Consider the following 16,854-nt stretch of genomic DNA (forward strand, 5'->3'; position numbering starts at 1 on the left):
AATCAAACCATCCCCAACCCTAGTGGACTAAATTGACATGACATTGATTTTGCTAAGGGCTAAAGCAGCTTCTGATTATGGCTCCTGGCAGTCTCACCCTTGTCTGATCCTCTGCCCTTACGTGTGCTGGACATAGCGACTTTCTCCCAATGAATGGATATGGTGAAAATGAGGGGATGTCACTTCTGTGATCAGGTTAGAAGCCTGTGGCTTCCATCTTGCTACCATTTTTGGCTGTATTGCCATGGCTTGCATGAAGTAAGCCGCCATGTGATATGAGGCCCACATGACAGAACGGAAGGCGATCTTGCCAGCAACCACAGGAGGGAGCAGGGCCTTTCCCAGTGGCACCTGGAGATGATTAAAGCCCCGGCCAACACCTCGATTACAGCCTTTGCAACACCCTGATGCAGAGGACCCAGCTAAGCTATGTCCAGATGCCTGGTCTACAGAGGCTGTGGGAACATAAATGTTGTTTCAAGCCACAAAGTTATGGGGTAATTTGTTAGTAGTAATAGGTAACTAATATCTCAGGAATCTGCAATTTGGAGCGGACTCACCAGGGATAGCGTGTCTTTTCCTTGTCAGCTGGGTGCGTGTGGAAGCTGGGAACTGAGATCGTGTGAAAGCTTCCTCCTTCCTTTCTTCCTTCTTTCCTTCTGTCTTTTCCTCCCTTCTTCCCTCCTGCACTTGTCTGGAGGCTAATTCTGGCTGTGGGCTAAGACCTTAGGTCATTGTTGGCCGGAACACACAAGTGTAGTTTGTCCATGAGGCTTGGCTTTCCTCCTAACAAGGAGGGAGAGAGGGAGGGAGAGAGATCACCAGATCAGACATAAGAAAGGAAGAGAGGGACAGAGAGATCGAGAGCCGGAGGGAGAGAGAGAAAGGGAGAGAGAATGGGCGAGGGAGAAGGGGAGAGCACCAGGTGGAAGCCATATCAGCTTTTCTAACTGAGCATCGGGAAGTACAATAATCCCTTCCGCTGCGTTCTCTTCTTTAGAAGAGAGACCCCAAGGGTGAGCAGTATTCAAAGGGAGGGGAATTAGATTCTACTTTTTAAAGAGGATTGTCCAAGAGTTTGGAAGAGCATGTGGGATCAGAAATAGTGCTGTCACCCCCTTTGGGAAACGCGACCTGCCACATTTGGGCCACTCAGTCTTCCTGCTTTCATCCAGTGTCCCCTGCGTCATCATTGCCTTACTCGAGTTGGCCTCCTTTAGAAAACAGTGTACCCGGGTAAGAGAAGATCTCAGAAAAGTCTTTTTCCTAAGTGGTTCCATCTGCCGAGGAATCAACTTGACCATACGCTTTCTCTGCCTTAGGAGGTCTCCCCACTTGTTCTTCTTTGAAGACACAATCGATGTGATGTGCCAAACATACTTGGGTAACCCATAACTGTGACAAGGGGGAAGCCCTGAAGGTCACTGACTCACTGAAAAGCCGCTTGCTTGATGACTTACCAGCTTTCTATGTGAGCAAATCTGCAAAGGCAGCACTTCTTGGTGAGAGAAAGAAATGAAGTAGGGGAGGGATAAGAGACAAAAAAGAGAAAGGAAAAGAGAAAGAGAGAGAGAGAGGGAGAGAGATCACCAGACCAGACATAAGAAACAAATCCAGATAGACGCGCGGGATTACAAATAGGGAAAGAGGAAAAGAATGGAAAACGTGAAATGTAAGAAAGCAATGACCCAATCCTACCCAGAATAAGGAAGTGGGTATGACACTGTTTTCAAGAAACAGCTTTATTGAAATATAACTCACATACTACACAATTCACTCCCTTAAATTGTGCAATTCAATGGTTTTTAGTATGTTCACAGAGTTGTGCAACTATCATCACAATCAATTTCAGAACATTTTATCACCCCGAAAGAAATCTTGTACCTTCTTGCACTCACTTCCCATCTCCCTCCATCCTCCCAGCCCCAGGCAACTACTAATCTACTTTCTGTAGATTTGCCTGTTGTAGACATTTCATATAAATATAATGATATAATACGCGGTCTTCTGTGATTGGCTTCTTTTGATTAGCAGAATGATTTCAAGATTTATTCATGTTGTAGCATGTATCAATACTTCACTCCTTTTTATCACTGAATAGTATTGCATTGTGTTCAGACACCACATTTTATCTATCCATTCATCAATTGGTGGGCGTTTGGGTTGTTCCCATTGTCTGGCCATTATGACCAATAGTGATGCGAATACTTCCTGTACAGGTTGTGGGCACGTGTCTTCTTCTCTCTTGGCTATATTCCTTGGATGGAGTGGAACTGCGGCATCACACAGCAACTCTATGTTTAACATTTTGAGGAGCTGATAATTTGTTTTCCGAAGTGACCGCAGCACCGTATAAAAGTTCCAACTTCTGCGCATCTTTGCCACCCCCTCTGTCTTTTGGGAGATGGCCATTCTAGTCGGTGTGATGGTTTTGATTTGCATTTCCCTGATGTTCTGAATCTTTTCATGGGCTTACTGACTATTGATAAATTTTCTTTCAAGAAATGTCTATTTAGATGCTTTGCCCATTTTAAAAATTGGGTTATTTGTCCTTTTATTGTTGAGTTGTAAGAGTTCTTTAGCAGTCTAGATCCAAGTCCCTTACCAAATACATCATTTGCAAATACAGTGTCCCATTCTTTAGGTTGTTTTCCCTGTTTTCTTAATAATATTGTTTGCATCACAGAAGCTTGTAATTGTGATGAAGTCCATTTATTTTGTTTTTTCCTTTGGTTACATATGCTTTGGTAGCCTGTCTACGAAAACTTTGCTTAACCCCGACCCCTGCAGTAGCCTTGAGGGTACCTCTGAAACCGAGCAGACTCCTGACAATGTTCTTGGGGCTGCTGCTCCAGCCCCACTGGCTTCCGCCAGCCGCACTCCTTCACCTTTGCCCAAATGCTGTCCTTCCCTTCTCCACCTGACTTCCTCCTATCCACCCCCAATCTCAGCTTACACGTCACTTCCTCAGAGAAGCCTTTCTTCCTTCCTCTCCTCTCCTTCAGATCCCCCTTATATATTCCTATAGCATGGTATTTTTGATCCCTGTGTCCCAACTGTGATTAATTATGAGAGTAATTATTTTCTAGAGTGTCTTTCTCACTAGGTTGCAAGACAGGGACTATGTCGTCTTGAGGGCCACTGTTGTATCCCCAGTGCGTAGAACAGTGCCTGACATATACATAGCTGTCACCCAGTAAACAACTGCAGGATAAATAACCTGTAAAGTGACCTTGAAATGTGGAGAAATGTCTTATCTCTGCTCAGTGCCCTCTCTTTAAAAGACGGAATGGCCCCCAGGGTACCAACAAGGGGAAAGTCTTCCTTATGTCCTAAGTTGAGTATATGGGCTGGGGCATTTTTCTGGGGAGAAGGTCAATAGTTTTCACCCGATTCTTCAAGAGGTCTGTGGTTTCCAAAAACTTAAGGAGGCTGGCCTGGATTTTCTCTATTGAGGTCCCTCTGCTTCAGGATTCTGTACTTTTAAAATAATGTGTTGTCTCAGGAGCCCCTGGAGTGGAGATCCAAGCAGTGGCTGGTTCCTTGGGGCCACCTGGTGGTGCTGGGGTGCATAGCATCCTTTGGGCAAAAGGAGAAACCCCCGGGGGCCAAGTTCCTGTCTGGACAAGTTATAGGAAAGGGTCTGATGCCCTCCTCTCCACCCATTCTGCACTCAGCTTCCTCTAGGCCCCCTGGGAGGCTGCATGGGAGTGCAGAGTCGGGAACCGAGTGAGCCTGGGTCTGGTCTGGGTGGAGGGTGTGCCAAGAGTGGCCTTGGTTGGAGAGGGAGGAGTCTCTGGCCTATGGAGTCTCAAGTCCCTGGCCAGACTTGAGAACAAAGCCTGAGCTTTGTGTCTCTCAGTGGGCTTCCTTGAATCAGCTCCTTAACCCTGTTTCTATCATGAGAGGCTGGCATAGTTTATGCCCAATTCACAGAGGAGGAAACTGAGGCCAGAGATGCGATGTGACTTGCCCAAACCACACAGCTAGACAGCTGTAGAACCGGTCTCCCCACTACAGATGAACACCTCCAGCTTTCCCAGCCTCCTCATCTCCTCTCCCGGCGCCCCCAGGTTGAGCTTCCCCAGGCTCGAGAGTTTGGACTGGTCTTGCTTGCTTCTGGTGGAGGGAGTTCAGGGTGGGAAGCCAAGAGTCCAGTCCTCCAGTTCTGCTTGTCATGCAGGAGACCAACACACCAGACCCCCTGCCAAGGGCCTGGGGCAGGACATAGTGGGCGTCAGAGGACTAGACAGTAGGAGCCAGGAATGGTTTGATCCTTGGGGCATAGATCCATGAACTGTTGTTTCTGAATCTAGGTTCGGTAGACCCTGGGAGGATGGCATTGTAGGTCCCCTGCCTTCTCAGCTTGGATGCCACTTTGTTCAGCCATGCTCCCTATCTCCGCTCTGAGTTTGGAAATCCTCCCCATCTTTTCCCCTCGTGCACAGAGTTCAGGCCCTTACTGCATTGAACATTCCTTATTGCATTTGCCCGTTTACTTGTTTGCAGCACTCCCGGGCTCTGAGCATCTGGGGGTGGGAAGTGTTTGCCATATTTCATTTTGGTCCTCCTGGCAGTCAGCCTATGGTCTGGCACATGGCAGGTGTCACCAAAAATGGTATGAAATGAGAAACTGACCCAAGCACATAGTATCACATAGCGTGGTGGGGAAGTTTCTCACCTGAACAGAAATCCTGAGATGTCCAGAGTGGAGTGGACGTCCATCAGGTTCACTGGAATGACAAAAAGGAACAAGGATCCCTTGATCTAGCCTCAAATCCCTGGCAGGAGAGTGTCTTCTGGCTGCAACGGCCATGAACACTTCTGTGTCTTTTTTGGGCTATGTGGGTAGAGACTTGACCTTGTAGGATGCTGCAAGTTGGTGTTTGTGAAGTTCGCAGCAATCCCAGGGGAAGGCCTCTCTTCCAATGGTGACATTGCTGTACTTTTCCTCTGGGTCAAGAACACAGTAAACTATCAGGATTTCAAAAGTTTTAAAATATTTACTGAATTTTAAACACATCGGAAAGAATATTATACACAGGAACTTATAAAAGATATTAAAAATACAAATAAGATGAATATGCGTCTACTGTACATTAAATGTAAGAAATTGTTTTCATGTACTTACTGTTTTATATTATCATTCAATTAAAAATATTACCAAGTTTCCATTGTAATCACTTTGTAACCTCTTTGTACCCATTCCAAATCCCTTCCCCATCTCTGGAGAAATTCTGTTTATTTCTTTTTTCTTCATAACTTATTACATAGGTGTGTATTACAAACAACATATTACTTAGTTCTGAATGCTTTTGAAATTTATTTGAGTGGAATCATATTGCATGCCTTCTTTTATGACTAGCTTATTTATTTTTATTTATTTATTTTTTACTTATTTGCTTTTTTTAAAAAAAAATCAACAGTCCATGTTGGTCAATATTGCTGCGATTTACTCGTTGTCACTGCTGGAAGATATTCCACTTGATGACCAAATCATAATGTATTTATCCAGTCTCCTTTCTTTTGATTACTGTTTTGATGGTATATTTACTTTTTCTATCCTTTCACTTTTTGCATCTTTGTGTTTTAAAAATGTCTCTTGCAAATAGCTTGTAGCTCGATGATTTAAGAATTCAGTAATACGAACTTTATCTTTTCACTGGCAAGCTAATCCACTTACACTTGTGACTACTGATAACATGCAGATTTATTGATATTATTTTGCATTTTCTACTTGCTCGATTTTCTTTGTTTCTTTTATCCCCCCCACCCCCTGCTTTTTTGTTTTCTTTTGTACTGAGGACTCTCACCCACTCCCCCTCCATTAGTTTGGAGTTATATACGTTGGTTCTATCCTCTAAGTGGTTACCCTAGAAACTTTAATAAGCACGCTTAATCTAATCAAATCAAAAGCTAATCAGTGTCTTGACTCTCCTGTTCAAGGCTCATTGATTTAAGCGCAATCACCGTCTGACTTACTGTGGCAGACGCACGCAGTGATCCATGTTCCCATACAGTCCTCTCTCCTGGAGTGGGGGGGGGGAACCTGTGACTTTCTTCTAATCCATAGAATTTGGCAGAGATGATGGGAAGTCACTGCCATGATCATGTTTCTTTATGGAGGACTCCGTGCTACCAGAAGAGAAAGGCTGCTCTGCTAGTCTTGAAGAAGCAAAAAAGGCATGTGTGAACTGTCCATGGAGAAGGCCATGTGGCAGGGAGGTGTGAGAAACTACTAAATGCCCGGAGGTCTGGGTGGTGCGGTCGGTTGAGTGGCTGACTCTTGGTTTCAGCTCAGATCTTGGGATTGAGTCCTGTGTCGGGCTCCGCACTCAGTGGGGAGTCTGTTTCAGGATTCTCTCTCTTCTTCTGCCCCTCCCCCTGCTTGCTGTCTCTCAATCTCTCAAAGAAATAAATCTCTAAAAAAAAGAAAAGAAAAGAAACCTCTAAATGCTGAGAGACCACAGGAACAAAGGGCCCTCAGTCATAAGTTGTGCGAAGATGAATTCTTTGATGAACTGAGGGAGCCCCAGAAGGATATGTTTCCCCAGGTAAGTATCTGATGAGACTGCAGCCCCGCCGACCCCTGGATCACCCTTTCTGGGGGGGGGGTGCGGGTGACATCCTGGGAATTCTCCCTGCTGAGGATGCAGTTGTAACAAATGGCTCTGACGTTTGTCTTTAGTATTTGGTGTAGGGATTGGGGTGGGGAAGGCCCACCACCTCTTCTCTCTGTGACCTGAGCCAGACTGCGATTGTGATTTTGAGGTCGGCGACTATGTTTCTTGGTCTCTGAAGCCCCAAAGCCTGGCACATGGTAGGTGTGTTACATGTTAATCACCGAAAGATGTTACCCTAAGGCTGATCCGCTTGGGCTCTCTACCTTCAAGTACTTTGTCTTGTCCTCATTTAAAGACAAGGCCTGAAGAGGCTTACTGGCCCGTGCTGGCATGCTCTGCAGGGCCCTTCTCAGTTCTTTACCTCATCTGTTTAGCTCTCTGTCATGATTCCAGTTCATAAGTGGGTGCACCTGCCCCTGAATTCTTACAACATTAACCTGAATTGATCATTTTATCATCTCAATAAGAATAGCATCCATTTAAAAACTCATTTTCTATCTGCTGAGCTCTGTGCTAAGTGTTCTAATCCTTCAACTCAGTTCATCTTTACAACATCTTTTTGAGAGAGATACTTTTATTATTACCATGTTACAAAAGATGAAATCGGGGCACAGAGAGGTTAAATAACATGCCCAGGATAACACAGCTAGTAAGTGTTGTAGGCGGGAGTTAAACCCTCCTACGTCTGACTCATGCTCAGGCTCACAGTAATTCTGATGCGGGGAGCCTGTCCCAGGTTTTTTGTTTGTTTGTTAGGCTGCAGTCTGCCACTAGGTGGTGCTACATTCCAGAGAGTGGACGGCAGCGAGAGGCAGGCTTCAGGTAGCTCCAGACCCCCGGAAAGGAGCCTGGTCTATCCAGAAGAGAGAAGGCTGGAGTGCCTGGAGGAGGTAGGGTGGGGGGACTGCACACCTCCCAAGAAGAGAAAGGAGGAGAGAGAATCCAGTACTCCAGCTGGTACCTGGCTGGCACTGCCTCCCAGGAAGCCGGCCCGCAGAAAAATGGGTGGACCAGACGACAAATGGACTGGAGAGTGGGGTCTGCAGGTTTCAGTGAGTGGTAGGAATGGACACACGTCAGGGCCGCAGGCTACCAGAAAAGCAGCTTGTAAGGTCTTACTAGAGAGGGCCTGGCCATCCCGCTCTGCTCAGGACCACGGGATGCAAATTGTCAAATCCACCTTGTAATTCCAGTCCCATCTACATGGATGGCTTCCCCATCTCCCAGTCAGGCCTTTAGCCACTGTTGAGTTTCAGTCCCAGGAGAGAAATGTGTAATGACTGATCCCAGACCCCGGCCTTCTGGCCCCTGCTGCCCGGCCAGCCTCTTCTTCCACACACCTCCACCCACACTCCACTCTGGCATGTTTTGGTGGAGAATCCATGGGGATGGCAGGGCTCAGATGTGGGTGGGTCCCTGCAGGCTGCGGTCATGGGGGAGATTTCCTGAAGGACATGGGTTCCAGTGGGCAGGGGGCCTCCAGTTTCGTGGACTTGAGTGCCAGGCCTTGGCGTTTGGCAGTGGTTCCGCAGAGGAGGAAGAACACAGGACATCGGGGGATCCTGAGCATGACCACCTGTCTTTTTCTGCAGGGGCACATACAGCTCACGGTCTACCTTGTAAGGATGCTCTTGTGAGTGGAAGGGAGGATTATTAATAATTAGCCTGGGACAATAAGTGGAAACTGGGACAGCTATCTGGGCAAACCAGGGCCTATGGCCATCCAGCTTCTCTGCAAAATGAGTTACCTTCTAAGGGCCATCTAATTCTGACATCCTCTGATTTTTGGCCATAAGGGAAGCATGGGGCAGGGACACAGAAATGAGGCCAGAATGTCCTGGTTCTGCCACATTCAGGGATGCAGAGAAGCTTTGTGTGGAGTTCACTCATGGTCCCTGGACCCGATCAATCAATCAATCCATCTCCTGGTTCCCGGATTATACAGATCCAGTAAATAGGTATGAAGGTTCCCAGGCCCTAGAGAGTCACACAGACACAGCCCTGTCCTCAGGAGAGAGGCCAGGTCCTATCTGCCTGGTCTGGGGCCTGGTCCTGCAGTCATTGGGTCCTTCCATCCCTCCCTGATCCCATCCTAGCTCTGCCCTCAGGAGTCCTCAGCCTGTCCATTCTTCTCTTTCTGGGCTCCCAGGGCACAGAGTATGCCTCCCCTGGGAGGATTTCTAGGGAGTGCTGGGAGAGTCCCCTGTTCTCTCTGGCCCTGTCTTGCCCACCCTTCCTCATACCACTCTAGCTTCCCCATCCTAACAACCCCATGACAAATTATCCCACAGCAAAGTTAAATTGGGTGCTACATCAAATACCGTGGATTATAGGGAAAGGAAAGCACATAGCTCATTAACTCAAACCAGCTCCTCCCCCCAGACCTCATTTTTCCTCCCTCCCCCTCCATTGATTTCTGGAGAAGAGACTTGGCCGGAGGACTGCTGCCTTGAAGGGCTTTTTGGGTGAGGAGGGAACTTGAGAGCCGGGGACTGTGGTTTGGACGCTAGAGTCAGGACAGGGCATGAAATCTGCAGTCCTCACAGGGCATGGGATCCACCAGAAGAGGGCGCTGTGGCAGAGTGTGGCCCCCTTCCCTTCCAGACATAGGCCCAGTTCTGCTTCTGGACTCCTGGTGGGGAAGCAGCTGGAGGAGGGTGTTTCCTCCTTAGGCCTGTCCATGTGGAAGGAGGGGCAGATCTCTCCCTGGAGACCCTTTTTGGAGCAGGGTAGGGGATAGCTCCACCAAGAACCAGGGTCTCACCTGCTGATCTCTGAAGCTTCACTCAGCTGCAGGGACTGTGGTGTGGAAGGAAGGGGAGTTTCTCTGGATGCTGGGATGAACTTGCTGTGACCTTGAGGTGGGGATTCTGGTTTCAGCTAAACTGCATGGTTGGCACCTCCCAGGGGAGGAGGCTGTGGGAAGGAGGTTGAGGGAGCCCTGTTCAAAGACTCAAGAAAGGAAACAGGTTGGTGGAGAAGGTATGTCCTACTCCTCTATTCAAGGGCCCACCTGTGACCAATGATTGAGGATGTGGAGGAACCACCCTTTCAGAGGGTAATGAAGAATTCATCAGGCTTTTGTATCTGCCCTCCCATGACCTCCCGAGCAGAGACAATGGCAGGGCTGGGGGCCTTTGTCTCCCTCCCTACAGAGGCAGTGTCAAATGTTGGCCACGTGTGGGTGGGGAGCCTGCCTCCCTTGGAAAAGGGGTAGTCCCGTAACTTGACAAGGGGCACCAAAACCAGGGCTAATTAGCTGGAAATTAAATTTTCCATTTGGCTGGGCCGGAAACAATTGGGGGTGGGGACCTGGAGTCAGGAGAGACCTCTGGGGAGAGACATGGTGTCTACCGTGTGTGCTTTGGTAAACCTCACCTCATGGAGAAGACTGGGAGTGCCCCACAGGTACTCAGCCCCAGAAAACCAGTCAAACAGACAACCAAACTGACCACCCAACACCAACAAAATGGTGATTATACTTTGACAGCTTTTCTAATGAAGGAGGACACCAACTGCGTGCCTTAAAAATGGAAGATGAAGGATTCATACAGAGACATCAAGAAGTCACTTCATTCTACAAATCTTTTCTGGCACCCACTCTGCCCCATTCAATAGCAATGCATAGAATTCCACCATTAGAAATTCGTTTCTTTATGACTTCACAACTATGCAATTAATTTAACATTTATTAAACATTTACTGAACTCACACCGTGCGGCAAATACTATTTCAGATATGGGGATACATGAGTGAACAAAAGGCAAAATGACTTATAGGCTTTCAGTCTAGTGGAGTCGATAAAAATAATGACATATATGTGTGTGTATACACACACACACACACACACACACACACACACACACACACATATAGTCAAGTGAGGAAGTTCTGTGAAACCAAGCTAGGTAGGGGGATAAGGCATGATTGGGTGTTCTTTCAAATATGGTGGCCAGGACAGGCTTCTCTGAGGAGGGGCATCTGAACAGCGATCAGAAGGCTGAGAGGGAGTTAGCCATGTGGCCATCTCGGGGAAAGGCATTGCAGGCGGTTGGAAGGGCCTGGGTAGGACTATCCTTCGTGTCTGAAAATATCAAATAGGCCAATGTGGTTGGAACGAAGTGTGGGGGGCTTGGGGGAGGATGAACTTGGGGTCTGAGCTTGCAGGACCTTGGGAGCCGCTGGAAGGACTTGGCTTTAACTCTGAGATGGGCCATTGACGTCTTGCAAGGGGAGTGACTTGATTTAAGTGACTTGATCTTAGCAGGTCATTGGCTGCTACGCGGAGGATGGGGCTGGAGGCGGGGGCACCCATTGAAGCAGGGGAAACGATTCGAAGCTTCTGCAATGGCCCAGATGTGAGATGATACAAATCCCCTCGGAAATGGTACTGCCTCTGTGCGCATGCGTGTGCGTGAGTGCGCGCGTTTGCGTGCGCGCGCACGGGGGGGTCCCTCATCTTACGCCGACGTCTGCGTTCGTGGCGGGGAGAAGTCTGCTGCCTGGCTGTGCCCAAGCCTGCCCGGGAATTGAGCAGGTGAGACCCCCTTGAGAGGAGAAGCCGCAGAGCCAGCCCGGGAGCCAGGGCCCTGGCTTCTCCCCCTGGCTCTAACTGACCGGGTGTTTCCAGGAATTTGTTCCATGGCTCTGTGCCTCAGTTTCCTTATCTGTAACATTAACCTAGCGTCAATGGAACGATCTATTGTAGGCCAGGTGTGGGGAAGGCGAGCGACCCCCTGAGCTCTCCAGGTTCCGGGGGCTCCTGTAGGAGAGATGAGGAACAGATGAGGGGGACAGAGGATAATGGGGAGGGGGGAGTGCCAGGAGCCTGGGGGAGGAGGGGCAGACCACCTCTGCCTGGCCAGGAGGAGGAAGCTGCCCAGGGAAGGGCTTTTACAGGGAGACGCGAGGCAGGTAGGAGGCGTGTGTGGGGCAGAGAACAGCAGGAGCAAAGGCTCAGAGGTGGGAAAGTGAGTAAAGGAAAAGAAATCGTTTTAAAATCATAAAATTTTAAAGCTGGAAGAGACCTTGGAGATCATTAAATTTAGGTTTTCAGACATGTCGTTGTTTAAGCATGGTATGTCCGGTTCTATTACACAGATCAGACAATATTAATAGCTAACCTGTATTGAGTGGGTGATGTACTCCAGATCCTTTCCGTGTGCTGATTGAATTAGTTTTCCCAAAAATCCCATGAGTTAGGTTACTACGATTAGTATCCTCATTGAACTAAGGAGGGAAATGAGGCACAGAGGAGTTAAGAAACTTGCCCATGGTCACACAGTGAGTCAGTGGAAGAGACAGCATTCGAACCCAGGCAGTCTGGTCCCCAGACTATGCATACTACCCCCCTTGGCTTGGGAGTGAAGAGGCGGGTGGCCGGCGCTGGTGTCAGGAAGGGGGTACGGTCATGTGAGGGCTGGGGACAGGGAGCAGTATTTGGGTTTTCTTTGGCATACATCCCTCCCTGTTCCCTCTGCTGAGGGGTAAGCTGTACCAGAATCCATCCAAGCTCCCTGGATCCTTATTGTAAGACTCTAGCATTAGCTCCCCTGGGGCTGGCTGAGACCGTGCCTCCTCCAGAGGGCTTCCCTGACCACCCAGCCAGCAGGGTCCTGTGTCCGTGCACATCAGAGGACGCTCCTCTGCTTCTTGCTGGCACCTTTGGTTTCAGCCCTGCTTTCTGACCCAGAGGGTACACCTTTGTCCCCCATGTTGGCACCCAGCATGTGCTAGGCATTCATCCACCAAGCATTTACTGGGAGTGACTGCAGGCTCCTAGCACCGTGTACGCGGAGGGGAGCCTACTCTCAAGCTGCCAGTGCGTGCGCGGGATCACAACGAAGCCTAAAGACAAATGGCCAGGACAGTGCCTGGGGCTTCGTCTGGGGCGGGCTAGCAAAGAGACGCACAGGCTGAGGGGCCCAGCTCACTCTGAAAAGCAAGGCTGACCGCAGGAGCGCTGGAGGCAGGGATGAGCATGTGCTGAGACATCCGGTGAGAGCTCCCTGTACATCAGGAAGACACTGCACCCTTGTTCACTTCAGGCCAGGTCAAAAGCCGTCCCGTCCCTACAGGGGACTCCAATGCTCCCGCCAGGCTGGGCTCTGAGAAGCTCTTCCCAGAACATCCCGTCTCTCTTGTAATATTGAGCTCCCACGTTTGAGGAAGGCCCCCAATCTTTGAGATTGTCTGTTTCAACCCCATTCCCAAAGCAATCCCCCAAATCCACACTATCCCGAATACTGAGGACTCTTTAGAGGTCCACTCGTTCCATTATGATTTTGCCCCCGCTCTCTGTTCCTTGAGTCCAGCCAGTGTGACGTTGGTTCCTTGTCAGCAGTCCCCGGAGAGGAAGGCTGAGGGCAGAGGACAAAGTGCAAGTATCAGTGCCCCGGACCTCCAGCCTGTCCTCAGGTCAGTGCGCGGGCGCGGCCACCAAGGGGCGCCCGAGCGTCGGGGTTCGCGCGGCGGCTCTTGGCAGCCAGGCGGGCGCCGCACGCGGCGGCCGCCAGGGGGCAGCAGAGCGCGGGGCCGCGGGCTTGGGGCTCCGGGCTGGGCGGCGGCAGCTGCGTTCCCGGCTCCGAGCGCCGTTCTCTGTTAGGAGGGTAATTTAGAGCAATTACACCGATTATTATTGCTTTTCTAATTAGTGCTTTTCCTACAGAATTAGCCGAGTGTTTATTAGGAGCTGCTTGTTGCCAGCAGTTTAACTGCTTCGCTGCCGGGCGCGGGGCGCCGCGAGCGGGGAGGGGCCGCGCGGTCCTCGCCGCTGCGTGGGGCCGGTTGGTTATGTGGTTTCGCATAAAAGCACGGATTAAATATTCATTCTGCTTTGTTACATATAGCATTAAATTTTTATCAGCTGTATGTTTTCCTTGAAGTTTTCCCTGCGTGTTAACATTCAGAAGGGCTGCAGGAAAACTCCGGGGCCTTGGCGGGTGGGGAGGACAGATGGGGCTGGGGGGGGGCAGTGTTGGGGCCAGAGGGACTGGGAGAAAGGGGGATGGTCACCTCGCTGACATCTGTAATTCCTCTAGACTTTTCCCAAGCCCCGCGTCCCCACATCCTTCGAACACTCCTGGGAGGTAGATAGGAAAGGAATTCTTGACCCCATGGGATGGGTGAGAAAACTGAGACCCCCACGGTGAGGGGTCGTGGGTGGCTTCTCCAGCTCACTGTCATTTTGGGAAGCTTCCAAACTCTCCATCCCTCTTAGGTGCCCCACCCAGGCCTCCCTTCCTAATTTTTCCCAGCTGGATCCCACCCAGCTAGATCCTGGGACCTGCCAGGAGGCAAACTGATGCCTCCATTGTGCTCCTGAATTCCCCACCTCCTGCATAGGTGCTCCTTCTGGAGCCCTTGACCAGAGCAGCAGCGGAAGGGTGGTGGGAGGCAGAGGAGAGCGATCTGGGGTTTAGTCAATGCAAGGCCCTCATGTTGGGAAGTTGGTAGTTACTTCTTGGAGAAGGGAGAGGCTGTCCTCACCTCATCAGTCATGGGAACCCCAAGTGAGAGAAACTAAGCTCCACACACACACACACACACACACCCATAGCAGAACCAGAGGGGGCAGTTTGTGCTGCCCAACTTTGGTTCACTCTTCAAAGGCTTCTGGAAAACCACCCCCTAGCGCATCCAAGGGTTTGTTTACAGCTCATTAACTACTTGATGGAAAGGCTGGGGTGGGGGCGAGGCAGGGAAATATTGACAGAAAATCAATCAGAAATGAAGATGAACGATCTCCAAAATGTTCCAGTGGGTCAATAGGGAAATGGGATTTGAGTTTGAAAAACAGGGACTGATGAGCTGAGATTTCATTCCTCCATTTGTCGCCGCACAGAGTGGGGCCCAGCAGGATTCAGACTGGCTGTGGGGAGGTGTGGCAGGCTCCCAGGGGTTCTGGGATGGGGCTCAGCCCCGGGACTGTGTTAGCCCCGGTGTCCCCTCCTCCTGGCCTTGGTTCCTCATCAGCAGGTGGAGAATGGAGGGGCACGTGGGAGGGTTGCTTCACCTCACCACTGCTGGGCGGCTGATCTCACTGGGCCCAGACATGTTCCAGGGCAGGGGAGCTTCCCTGCTTTTCACTCCTCTGTGTTTCATTCATTTTGGTGGGGTTGGCAGGGGAGGCAGGCAGGCTGTTTGAGAGAAATCCATGGGTGCCAGAGGGCCCAGAACGGCTAGGAGGGGCCTCAGCACCTTCCCGGGGCTGGTCCCAGATGCGTGGTGGCTCCGGAATCCCGCCGGCCACAATGAGCTGTGACAATAGGGTGCAGGGGAGCCAGGCTCAGACACCCTCTCCCCATTCTGCTTGCAGGCTCCCTTCTTTGCCTTCCCTCTTTCCCAAGGGACCGCCTCATGTGACAGTTTAGACAAGTAGAATACTGCTTGAGCTCTGCCCCTTACCTGAGCACAGCTGGGTAGACCCCCTCCCCGCTCCGCCCCGCTTCCCTCCCTTCGAGGCTCCCTTCCCTTCTAGGCATGCTTTCCTTCGGGGAGGCTGGCTTCCCAGCCTGGGGACGGCCTCTGCAGCTGCTCCCGAAGCCGGCTGCCCCCACATCTGGCTGCCGTCCTGGCCACCTGTCTGTGCCTGGGTCTTTTTCTGCTCTCCAGCCTGCAGGACTCCTTGGGGCTGAGAAGCGGAACCTGTCTGAGATGGAGAAAGAAGAAACAAAGGGGAGACTCCCACGTTGATAAGCCACGTGTCCTGTCTCAAAGGGCTTTACGTGGTGAATGTTAACTTGGTCCGAAGAGGCTTGTGTGGAGTCTGGGGTTCGAGGGGCTGACGACTGCTGCGACACTGCGGCTCTCTGGCCTGGGAGGAACGCCCGTCCCTCACCCTTAGAGTCTGTCCTGTCATGACAGTGGCCAGCCTGGGCCCACTCAAGCCTTTCTGGGCTACTCTTCTGCACTTACCCCCAACATTATGGACTAGTCACCAAGGGCTCACAGGGCTGGAAGAGGTTTTAGACACTACACACCACAGTGTCCCCACCTCCGCACTGCTGGTACTTGAAGCTGGGCCATTCTTTATTGTGGGGCCATCCTGTGCATTGTAAGATGGTTAGCAGTTTCTCTGCCCCCCCCCCCAAGATGCCAGGAGCACCTTCCTCTCTCCCCTGTTGTGACAATTAATAATGTCTCCAGATACTGACACATGTCCCCTAGGGAACAAGTCATTCCTGGCTGGGAACCACTGCTCTCCACTAACAAATGCACCAACCAATATCTAGAGATGGGCTGTGTCATATGCAACATCATTCGGGGCGAAATAATGGAGTGGCCATGTGCTCGGATTCTGGAATCAGCCATACTTTCATTCAGATGTCATCTGTACTACTAACTAGCTCTACTGTGATCGGCAGCGAGTAAACTCTACTCTGCTTTAGCTGGCCCATCTATTAAATGGGGATATGAATATTACCATCCTTATGGTAATGTTAAATAAATAGCATTAAATAAGGTCATGCACATTAAGTGCTCAGCAGGCAAGGGGTGCAATTAGTAGCCGCGAATGTCAGAATCAGAGACAAGTTCTGGACTCTTCTCCTGCTTGGAAATAAGGGGACCTGAAGAAGATATCAGATGATGGTGTTCTGAGGACACAATACAACTTTTTTCCAACCACAAGGTATCTTCTAAAAGATATGGGGCTTTTGGGTCCCTATAATCAGAACCAACTAGTGATGATGGAAATTAAAATTTTGTTAGTTGACATTAAAAAATAAATCTCAAAATTGAGGCACTGAATTGCAAAATGAGCACGTATGAAGGGAGAGTGCTGAAAAATCAAGACAAGAATTTCTCCAGGAATGCAATGCCAAAGGGAAGGAGATGGAAAATAGGAGAGAAAAGCGAATCAACACCAAGCATTTATGAATTAAGAGTACCAAAAGGAGAAAATAGAAATGATGGAGGAGAGGCAATACTTTAAGAATTCATAGAAGGGAATTTTCTAGAACCAAAGAAAGATAAAACTCTTCAGACTTAAAAGGTCCGGGCATGGCCAGCAAAATTTTAAAATCCATCGACATGGACGTGTCACAATGAGATTCTAGAACATCAGAGATACGGGGAGACCCCTGAAAACCTTCAAAGAGGAAAATAATTACAGGCATGTCTGTCAGTTTCCTATAACAAAGTATCACAAACTGGGTGGCTTCAAACAGAAATGTAGTTATCACTGTTTTGGAGGCCAGAAGTCCGAAATCAAAAAGTTGTTAGCGTTGGT

At 49.8% G+C, this 16,854-nt stretch overlaps 1 protein-coding gene across 1 annotated transcript in view; it reads right to left on the bottom strand.

Annotated features, from left to right (window-relative positions):
• LOC103665195 overlaps nt 1–16,854 on the bottom strand; it is a 35,776-nt gene that overhangs the window by 13,360 nt on the left and 5,562 nt on the right. Inside the window, exons 3-5 of the mRNA XM_040632375.1 lie at nt 13,063–13,220; nt 4,682–4,733; nt 561–707 (exon numbers count right to left, since the gene is read on the bottom strand). Coding sequence (XP_040488309.1) covers nt 561–707; nt 4,682–4,733; nt 13,063–13,220 — 357 coding nt within the window. The remainder of the gene's footprint in view (nt 1–560; nt 708–4,681; nt 4,734–13,062; nt 13,221–16,854) is intronic.

Source organism: Ursus maritimus, unplaced genomic scaffold, assembly GCF_017311325.1.
Source record: "Ursus maritimus isolate PB19 unplaced genomic scaffold, ASM1731132v1 scaffold_18, whole genome shotgun sequence".
Lineage (NCBI taxonomy): Eukaryota > Metazoa > Chordata > Mammalia > Carnivora > Ursidae > Ursus > Ursus maritimus.